Source organism: Setaria italica, chromosome IV, assembly GCF_000263155.2.
Source record: "Setaria italica strain Yugu1 chromosome IV, Setaria_italica_v2.0, whole genome shotgun sequence".
Lineage (NCBI taxonomy): Eukaryota > Viridiplantae > Streptophyta > Magnoliopsida > Poales > Poaceae > Setaria > Setaria italica.
The window spans coordinates 33888898-33899839 of record NC_028453.1 but is presented as its reverse complement, the minus strand read 5'-3'; the positions used below and the strand labels follow the sequence as shown (position 1 = coordinate 33899839).

The window sequence follows — 10942 nt, the reverse complement described above, 5'->3', positions numbered from 1 at the left end:
TTTATTAGCTGATCATCTCCCATGTGTTTAAATTAAAGAGCATTCGTTGGACTCCAAAAATTGCATGCTTTTTTCTCTACTAAGCATGTCCTAAAGATTGTCCAGATTAGTAATTACCATGCATTACTAACCCCACGCTCTAGTGGATGAATGCTGCTAGCTAGCCGTATAGGTAATCACACTTTTGGACATATGCTTGAGGATGCTGTCTTCTACAAGAGCTAAATAACGTTCTTGTAAAGTAGAATATAATGTTCTTCGTGCCTTGAATTTTTAAATCTATCTTCGTTTTAGACTCTTTGCAAAGTTCGCCTCTTTCATGCCATGTGCCTTGCATGGTATATCTCATCATATACACATACACTGCAACAAGACCTGGTCCTTCTCTCATGTGTTTCTGTGAGACTGTGACCCCCTGATGCGCACATTGGAGCATGCTCTGACCCTTGACTTTAGAGCCCTGGAGAAGATTCTGAAAGATGTTTGTTCGTTTGACTTTTGCCTCATTCATGTGTGGTGGTGTCTTGTTGGGAACTGAGCAAGGAGTTGTTGGGCGTGATCTGATGGGATTGAACTGGAGTGTGTTAGGTTTCACTGCATCTATATCTTGCAGAGAGCAGAAAGCTAGAATACCTCTCTCTCTCTCTCTCTCTCTCTCTCTCTCTCTCAATCTCTCTCTGCGCAGAATATCAATAAACCAGACTATATATTGATGCAAGGCTAGGCTATGCAGTTACCAATGGTTTCAAGTGTGTTGCAGGTGTTAAGAACCCCAATATACTTGGGAAACAATCCATCTGTCTGTTGCATTACATCAGATGTCAAGTCTCTGACAGGAACCACATGGTACAGTTTGCCCTCATAGCAAGTTCAACCATTGGCTGTCTACTGAGGATTAGGGGAGGAGAGAGAGAGAGAGAGAGAGAGAGAGAATATAGAAAAGGCTATGCAAAAAGGTAACAGCCAAAAAACAATAAGTGGGGGCGATATACCTTTGTAGATTTCTTTGCGTTAACTATTGCCATGTCCTCTTTGGGCTAATATAATCCTTTGTTAATTTACCCTCTCCTTTTGGCATGCATGGACCTTTGGTCCCCATTTGTTCTTGAGTGTGCTCCCCCTCGTAGCCTGGCTTTCCCTTCCTTCAACTCCACTCAAGTGTGCTCCTAGAGCTACTTAATCTTGATCCCAAGCAACAAGACCTCTCCAAACCTCGATCAGCTTCCTCTTTCTCACTCACTCACTCACACAAAGGCATACTCCATAGAGAGTTCTCAAAGAGACAGAGAGGGAGATGCTGTACGAGGGGGGTTAGATTTTGGAACATGTCAAATCACAGCATTTGATGCACCAGAAGGTAAAGTCACAAGTTTGTTTTCACTTTTTTTTTTATTTCTGGTACTGGTTGAGAGGCGCATGAGAGAGAAAGTGAGCTAGCTGCTTCTGCTTGTTGCCTTGCTCGCTTTGGGCATTTCTCACTCACTTTCCTGCCCACAGTGGCCTCATGCCAAGTTTCCCCTTCTCTTGATGCTACTGCATGCCTTGCAGAGGTGGTATGTGATGAGAGCATGCCGCGGCAGGGAGGACGGAGGAGAGAGTAGATTCCTTTGCTGCACACAAGTTACACAAGGGAGCTCACAACACAATCCCAAGTTCCAGTGGTAGTCTAGGCCTTGCACACACACATGCAAAGATCTCTTCCCTCTTGCCACAAGGGATAAGATCTCTCCTCTCTCACCTTTGGTTTCTTTTGGCCTCTGTATCCTCTCTCTCTCCCTCCCTCCCTCCCTCCCTTTCTCTCTCTAGATATATGCATATATGCATATGCATGTATACATGCTGATGAGGGCGTATATCAAAAATTTTGTACAGAGCTGGAAGCAAGGGATCATATCTGCTGCTTGACACAGAGGCACATGTCCCTTTTGGTGGGTAATGATGGTGTGCAGGTGGATGTGATGATAGATTGCCTCATCTGGGGACTGAGATATTCCATCCAAGACCGCCCAGTGTCATGCTGCCTCACATTCACAGCTATCGCCCCCTGGCTGCGCTGCAATATTCCATTTGTTTGCTAATGTCTTGTGTCAAGATGCCTTGGATGTGAGTCCTCACTGCCCTCTCTCTCTTCTCTCTCCCTCCCTCTTTCTCTCTCATGCATCACCATGAATACACAGCATACACCCTGCACTGTTGCTTGGGCTAGGATTGCATGTGATCCTGCAACAACGTGTAGCCAATCGATCGGGGAGGAGTGTATAGCTGCAGGTCACTTGTGGTTACAACGCATGCGAGAGCATGCATGTGTGTGCAATGTGCAGCACTGACACGGCGAGGGCCAGGTGACGGTGTGGTGTGCTCTTCTTCTCGCAAAGGAAGTTTTGATTGCCTACCTCAGGGCCGGGCCATCAATGGAGATCCTACCATGGGACAAAACATGATATGGTTGGAGAGTCGGCTCTGTCTAGTCTCTATTCACCCATTTAAAGCATTGCGTGTGTGTGCTCACACTCACATACACAGAGAGATGGTAGCCTAGCCGTCCAAATCGTCAGAAACTATAATATTGGTGTGCAAATCTTTTTGGAAAGGGTGTAATCTCCTGAGGCCTCCGTAATGATTAAAGAGTTCCAAATTGGCTATTACGACCCAGATCAGCAAGTGTTCTCACACTAAGCAAGGTAACTCTAAGCAGAATTGCTGGTGTCAAAAGCCATTCATCATGCTTATACTACTGCTGCCAACTTAAAGCTAAACCTTTAGATGATAGCGTCGAGAACAATAAAAGCGTGGAAGATCAGTGTGATCATTAATTAGGTGAAAATAGATCGATAAAGCAAGCCTTCTTGGAGTAGTTTCTTAACTGTCTAGTAACAAAATATGCAGATGTGCGTTTTCTTTTTAGAATGTCAAACTGGATTATTTTAGCTAGGTACTCCCTCCGTTCCAAATTGTAAGTCATTTTGATTTTTTTAGGTTCATAGATATTATTATGCATCTACACATAGTGTATATCTAAGTGCATAGAAAAACCATACACCTAGAAAAGCCAAAACGACCTATAATGTGGAATGGAGGGAGTATATTTTTAAATATGTACAAAACCAACCGGCTTGCAAAAATAATATTGTTCAGAAAATATGGTCAGCTGTCAAATTTAATTGGTCAAACAAAGGTGGTCAACACAAAGTGGTTGACACAAGCTACTTTGTGGTCACAGTATTGGTTCTTTTGCATTGTAGCAAACAGTAGTTTGATTAGAATAAATTGCACAGGCGGTCCTTCGAATTGTTTCACAAGATTATGCATTGATCTTAATTTAAATGCACATATACTAGATCACAGGACCTGTTAATTGGTCACTTGAGGTTCAAATTATCCTAATCAGCTAGTAATTATCTTATTAGATATGTGGGACTCTTGCATGAAGCCTGAGATGTTACATACTCTACTGCATATTTGCTCATGGCTGTGCATATCAGGAGTCGTGTTTGTGCTATGGTGGTTTGGATCTCAAAGTGGCACACTTAACAAGTTTTGTGACTTAGAAAGCATTTCAAGAGTTTAGACCTAGATGGAACAAAAAACACAAGTTTTAAGGACCATGTAATTTGTTCTTTTTGTTTATATGAATTACAACTGGTCAGCATGTTACACAAAGATCAGCTAGCTTCAACATCCGGAGCTACCCTTTTTCTCTCACCCATGTCCCCATCCACACTAATAGATAGTTTGTAATTTAACATAGTGATTTGGCTACTTGCAATAATATAAGCTTAATTGTGTATTCTAAACATCTGTTGGGCATAAAGGTTCCTTTTTTAAGATTTACTTGATATCTATAGTTGGGAAAAAATGTATATGTCACAATTCTTAAGAATCCATGAAGGCTAAGACGAGGTTGAATGCATAAATCAACTCGTAATATTCTTTAGATTTATATTTATAATTTGATTTTCCTCAGCATGCTTGTTTCCATTTAGTCATTTTTAATAAAGGAATAAGAATGCATAATCACTACAAAGTTACTTCCTCCGTCCCAAATTGTACACCGTTTTGAGTTTTCTAGATACGTAGCTATTAATCGATATGCATCTAAATTTATATTATGTTTATATACATAGCAAAGATTATGTATCTTGAAAAGTCAAAACGACTTACAATTTGAAACGGAGGGAGTAATATATACAGAGTGGATATTTCAGGTTAATTTGTAGAATGACTTTTCCCACGTGGCCCGTTAATAGCCATAATATAACAGTTTATGCGTTTTTCGTGTACCCTGCTGACCCTTACTAGAGGCCATTGTGCTTGGGCGCCCAGGAAACAAATTATAACCACCTCATAGCACTTCGCACCTGTGTAGCCTACCAATATACACGAAACGTCGCATGAACTAATTTGTGTACACGCACAAGCACACGAGAGGGATGCCAATCATCATCGTTCGGTTCTCCTAGCTGGCTATATGGCATTGGATCCAACGTACACGCACACAGATGTGCACTGCTCAGCAACCCATCCACCCGTCCATCTGGCTAGTACTAATCTTGGCACATCATGCAACTAGTTTTTTTTCTTTTTTGAGAGAGACTTTGCTTTGCTTTGCTTATATGAATTTTTCTAGAGAGAGAGAGAGAGACCATTAACTCTTGATATATGAATCTTTGGTTGTTTAGGCCCATCTCACCAACACCAATCCTTGGAATGTTTTAGATTCCACTTAGCCTCCCCAAATGATACACGCCACAGTCCACCGGATAAAAGACAACTCCCAGCACACTCACTCGCCCTTGCTGCCACCTTTCCCCTCCCCCCTTCCATTCCTAGAGAGAGAAAGCACACACCCCCTCCTCCTGGCCTTCTCTCTCTACCAGCTCTCTCTCTCTCTCCCCCTCCCTCCCTCCCAAGAGTTTGCACAGTGCATCTAGTAGCTAGTAGCTACTACTAGCTTGCTAGGCTATGGCTGAGTAGGTAGTGGCAAGCTACTGTGTCTAGCTGAGCTGCTGCAGTCTCTCTCTCACTCGCAAGCACACCTCTGTATTTTTGGCAGATGAGGATGTCCTGTCACGGAAGCTGCAGCTGCGAGCCCAGATGCTGCCGCTGCCGCTGCTGCTGGACGTCGTGCGCCCCTATTAAACCCGCCAGGAGATGCACGCCCTCCTCCTCCTCCTGCACCCCCTCATGCTCCTCGCCTGCCACCACCGCCGACTCCGGCCGCCGCCGCCGCCGCTCATCCGCGGGCTCGCGCCGGTGAAGAAGAAGCTGCAGCGGGGAGGAACCGTCGGAGCTATGCTCGGCTCACTCCACCACCACCACCACCACCATCACTCCTCCTCCTCCTCCGATACCGACAACAACAATGACAACAAGAACGGCAGCAACAGCAGCGGCGGCGTCCTCGCCGCGGCGGCGCCGTCCGCGCGGGACCTCGTGCTGGCCTGTGCCGACCTGCTCCAGCGCGGGGACCTCCCCGCCGCGCGCCGCGCCGCGGGGGTCCTTCTGTCCGCGGCGTCCCCGCGCGCCGACGCCGCCGACCGGCTCGCCTACCACTTCGCCCGCGCGCTCGCGCTCCGGGCGGACGCCAGGGCCGCTGCCGCCGCCGGCCGCGTCGCCCCGGGCCTGGTGTCCGCCGCCGCGCGGCCGGCGTCGTCGGGCGCCTACCTGGCCTTCAACCAGATCGCGCCGTTCCTGCGCTTCGCGCACCTGACGGCGAACCAGGCGATCCTCGACGCCGTCGAGGGCGCGCGCCGCATCCACATCCTCGACCTCGACGCCGCGCACGGCGTGCAGTGGCCGCCCCTCCTCCAGGCGATCGCCGAGCGCGCCGACCCGGCGGCGGGCCCGCCGGAGGTCCGCATCACCGGCGCCGGCGCCGACCGCGACACCCTCCTCCGCACCGGCAGCCGCCTCCGCGCCTTCGCCCGCTCCATCCAGCTCCCCTTCCACTTCACGCCGCTCCTGCTCTCCTGCGCCGCCACCCACCACCACGAGGTCGCCGGCGGGAGCGCCACGACGGCTTCCAGCGCGGCCACGAGCCTGGAGCTCCACCCGGACGAGACGCTCGCCGTGAACTGCGTCATGTTCCTGCACAAGCTGGGCGGGCAGGACGAGGTCGCCGCCTTCTTGAAGTGGGTGAAGGCTATGGCCCCCGCCGTGGTGACCGTCGCGGAGAGGGAGATGATCGGCGGGGGCTACGACCGCATCGACGACCTGCCCCAGCGGGCCGCCGTCGCCATGGACCACTACTCGGCGGTGTTCGAGGCGCTCGAGGCGACCGTGCCACCGGGGAGCCGGGAGCGGCTGGCGGTGGAGCAGGAGGTGCTCGGCAGGGAGATCGAGGCCTCGCTGGGGCCCGCCGGAGGGAGGTGGTGGCGCGGGCTAGAGCGGTGGGGAGCCGCGGCGCGCGCCGCCGGGTTCGCGGCGCGGCCGCTCAGCGCCTTTGCCGTGTCGCAGGCGCGGCTGCTGCTGCGGCTGCACTACCCGTCGGAGGGCTACCTCGTGCAGGAGGCGCGCGGCGCGTGCTTCCTCGGCTGGCAGACGCGGCCGCTGCTGTCCGTGTCGTCGTGGCAGTAGCCCACCGCCGCACCGGCTCTCCTTCTTCACCTGCTGCGTGCATGTACTCATGCCGCCGGCGGCGACGACGACGAAGACGGCCTAGGGTTTGCTCGCTCATAGTCATCAGTCATCACTACGGCATATATAGGGCTAGCGTATATATATGAGCATTGCATTTTGTTGCAATAATATTGGTTTCTTGTTACCCTACTACTTAGTAAGATTATCTCATGGTGGTTTTGGAGGATGATCATCAGTTTGTTGGGTTAATTGCAAGGAGGAAACCCTAACCCTAGCTTGCTGCATGGTTTAATTGCTTGCTGTTAATCTTTAGCTGCTTGGATGGATCACGGATGGTTGGTTGACCACAGTTGGTTAATTTGAGGAGTTCATAGCTTTGCATGCATGGGGTGGCATTGGAACGAGTTAGTGATGAAGAGCTTGGCTTCTAAACTTGGTGAGGCTAGCAACTACTTAAACGTTCTAGAATCAGCTCTGCTAATTTAATTACCCTCTCATTTTTTTCTTTGTTTAGGGAGATTTTTGTCTATATGTTATATGTTGGAGACCTATTGCACTAGTGTTACTCCCCTCCGTCCAGAATATAGCTATGTTTAGACTTTTTTAAAGTCAAATCTTCTCAACTTTGATTGCGAATAGAGAAATAATCATAGAGACTAATAATATAAAAATAATGTTAGTTGATTTATCATGAAACCAACTATTATAATATGTTACCTTTTCTATTTGAAATAAATTATTTTTAGAGATATTATTGGTCAAAGTTAAAACTTTTGAAAAAGCTAAACGTAGCTATATTTTAGGATGGGATGAAGAGAGTATTTGTTAATTTTGATGTGAGAGGATCATCTGTTACTATTGCCTGTCTTATCAATTGCATAATATATGCATATGTTTGATGTTTTGTTTAAGTTGGGCGTGTGATCTTGCAGAATGTCCTCCTCTGACCGTACTCCCTTTTTCTATTCATGTTTATTATCTTTTTTTTATATATATCTGAGGCATGGAGGAGGATCTTCTAGCTCCTATAGCTCACTTGCATGGCCTCATTTTAATTTATATTCCTGCACTTCACTTGCCTGTTGTCGCTTGATGCCGTTGTTTGTATTATAACTAATCATGCGTGCTTTTGCCAGCACTAGCCATAAACTAATGGCCATTTTGGGAGGCTGTTTGTGTGGGAGTAATCATCACTCCCGTGGTGTTGCAACTTGCAACAAGCCACAGTATAGATGTATGTATAGAGCTAAGACACCTAGTGTTTTTCTAATGTGCTCTTAGTAGAAAGAAAATTGGAGTGTCTCCTCTCCTGCCCGGGGAGAAGGGGTTTTGGGTTCTTGTTTTCTGTGTCATGCCCCAGATATGCTGGCAAGCTGTCTTTGGGAGGGCATGGCAGTGGCATGATCCCATGCATCAATGCCAACCCTAATCCCTGCCCCCTGTCCCCTCAAACAAAATCATGGGATTTCTCAAAACCAAGCCACCCCTTTTGGTGGCCAGCTTGCTCCCCAGCCTTAATCTTTCTTTCTCTCTCCTTCCTCCTCTCAGTCTGTCTCTCACTCTCCCTCTCCTGGCAATGTCCCCCTCCCCCTCTCTTCTCACTCGGAGAAAAGAAGAGATCATTCCCTTTTGGAAGGGCCCATGCTCTCCTCCTCCTTCTCTCTCTCCATTACCTTGGGATCTTTGATGCTGCATGCGTTGTTAATATTTGTTCCTCAAAGAGAACCATGGCATGCCCTACTTGCATTTGATTCCTTGGATGCTTGTCTCTCATGTTTATATAATAAGTATGTAGATTGGTACCACTCCTCAAAGTTTATACCCACAATAGTTAATTGTTTGCATGTAGGCATTAGAGAAAATGTAATAAAAAACAATGTGTGAAAAGAAACCACAGTACAATGAATATTGCAAGAGTTTCAAAAGCATCAGACCAGTTTATCAATTTACATTAAGTTCGCTGAAAAATAATATAATTCCATTTATGATATTTCTCTTTCTTTTGGTGTGACTTTCAAGAATGATAACGGATCGGAGGATTATCATATCTTTTTAGACCACAGACTGATAGACGTATCAACCATATCCTTTTCAGCTTATCTATCTTAGAAGCAAATCTAGTTGGTTCTCACAAGAGAATAACATTTGATTGTTTGCAAGAATCACTTTTGACTTCGAAATTATTGTAACCACTACTTTTTGGCAGCATTGAACTCATTGTTTTTGCCATATTATTAGCATTATTTCACTGGTTCATTGTAGAAAGTAGGAAGAAATAAAACATATAGAAAATATCCAAATATTTTCAATATATAGATCGTGTTCCTTGCTTTCTACAGCTTCAAACTGTATTATTATTATTATTTTTGTCACTCCACTTTAAAATTTATATCATGCGTGCATAAGCCTAATATGAGAATCAACAACAATATATATTCAAATGCCTTCTTTCTGTATTTTTAGTGGCCCAGCATGTTTCTCAAAAATTAATTAATAGAGAGAGATAATGCAGAGTTTTGGGATGCATGCATGTTTGTACTCTCGGAGCCTCTGGCCTTACCCATTCTATATTTTTTTAAATCTTGAACTTTATAAGGTTTAAATTATTTCAGAATTACAGCAGATATTCATATCTGGTCATAGTCATATATATGTTGTGCAGTTATAGGTCTACGCGTATCTTTTTGCTAGTGACAAGGGACAGTATATTCTATTGATTTCGCTTTTGTTTTTGCATGTCCATGGTACCGGTATCTTCATATCTCTATCTCATTCTATCTTTTTTTTTATTTCGAGAGACAGAAAGGCATCTCTCTTATTTCTAGTAGCCTTAGCTATATACATCCAATGGGATACGGATACCAGAACTATACACATAGCCCATGCGAGCTCCTATGTAAAATCACATCGACCGTAAAAAGGAGTGGCTGTAACAAAAAAAAAACATGCCTGTTCTTATCCTTCTTGAAAAGAAGTAACAAACAAAGAAGAACAAAAAAGATGTAAGGACTACTGGATGATCTGAAGCAATGCGGCTGTCGTCGCATAGCGAAAAGCTTCATAGAATTGTCACTCGATCGGTCGATCATACGCGTAGGCTTCGATTACCGCCTGGATTTTGTGGGTTTGTGGGGGAATCTTCAACTGAACTTTTTTTGAGAGGAGACGAGGGATGGATGTTATGGGACATCGGCTTCGTCAACGTCCAATGAATCTTTATCAACATATACCTTTGTAAGCTTCCTAAATGATTGCCATTCTTCTTACTGGCTATAGCTGAGCTAGATGGAATGGAGTAGGTAGAGAGATAGCACGATCGAGACTAAGATGGCTCATCAGCTATGCAGCTAGCTTCAACATCTGCAATGTGTCACATGCATCAAATCCTTTGGAGCTATAGGGGGAATTGTTCGTCATCATGAGGACATTTGGCCTCTAGCTTCTAAGTTCATGCTGGGGGCAATTGTTCTTCTGTTATATTTTGAGGGAGAATTGTTATTCTATTTCTGTTCTTTCGAAAGAAAGCTATTGGTCATGACCTTTAACTCCTTGGTACTTCGCGAAGAAACGTTTGTGCTACACGTACCCCAACTGTAGTAGTACAACTTAAAGCTATCTTGTCTATAGACTGGAGTATCATTTCAAAGGGACTGTTCACAAATTCATGAAGGATGTATCCAGGAACAAGAATCTCGTGTCATTTCACAAGAACATGTTCTCACAAATCCGTCAGAAATTAATAGGCTAAACATCTAGAGAATTATTACTGACGTGAAACTGTCAGCAAAATCTTCTCGACAAAATCATGAGTGTTATGGAAATATTGGCTCTTTGATATTGCTTTTTACTATTTAAGATATGTATTGCTAGATAGCATAAAAGCTAGCTTCTGAAAAGAAAAAAAAAGAATAGGATGATATATGCAACTACTTACATAGAGAGCATATTGGACATTTCCTTACCAAAGAAACAACAGACGCAGTCCACAGAGGCCGCCGTCCTGCTGTTTAAGGCTGCCAAGCCATAAATTTTTGCAGGCGAGTACTAGAAGCTAATGCTCGATCTTCCTGAATCCCCTGATCGTCGGCCATGCATTAATTCTCTCCTATGGGCATGACGGCAGCAGCAGCAGCAGTGACGACGTACAGTGCATGGAAAAGAAGATTGTGTGTGTTCTACATTTCTACCTCAAAACCGAATGAGATGCCACACCAGCTGCACACAGGGTGAGACCAGTGGAATCAGCTAGCATGGCCGGGCATCTCTGCTTCTCCCAAAGCTATGGTGTCTTCTTCTACCAAGACCAGATACTGACATACTGTATAGTACCCTTGAAGCTGGAGAACTTCACAGTATTTCTACA

General features: G+C 45.6%; 1 protein-coding gene across 3 annotated transcripts; it reads left to right on the top strand.

Moving 5' to 3' along the window:
- The first annotated feature begins 1089 nt into the window (after positions 1-1089).
- On the top strand, positions 1090-6805 carry LOC101782142 (protein MONOCULM 1). Of its 3 annotated transcripts, XM_012845405.2 has the most exons (3): positions 1091-1357; positions 1873-2103; positions 5054-6805. In XM_012845405.2, exon 3 carries the CDS (start codon positions 5152-5154, stop codon positions 6574-6576), a length of 1425 nt encoding a protein of 474 aa, XP_012700859.1. In that variant the 5' UTR covers positions 1091-1357; positions 1873-2103; positions 5054-5151; the 3' UTR covers positions 6577-6805. The 3 variants fall into 3 exon arrangements, 2 of the variants coding, with proteins under 2 accessions (XP_004965904.2, XP_012700859.1); XR_002677295.1 differs by lacking the exons at positions 1873-2103; positions 5054-6805 and adding an exon at positions 1549-1866 and having other exon boundaries at positions 1090-1357; XM_004965847.3 differs by lacking the exon at positions 1873-2103 and having other exon boundaries at positions 1090-1357.
- The last annotated feature ends 4137 nt before the right edge of the window (positions 6806-10942 follow it).

Bases quoted from the DNA above. Each gene is read 5' to 3' on its own strand.
- LOC101782142 (XM_004965847.3), top strand. From the start codon at position 5,152: ATGCACGCCCTCCTCCTCCTCCTGCACCCCCTCATGCTCCTCGCCTGC.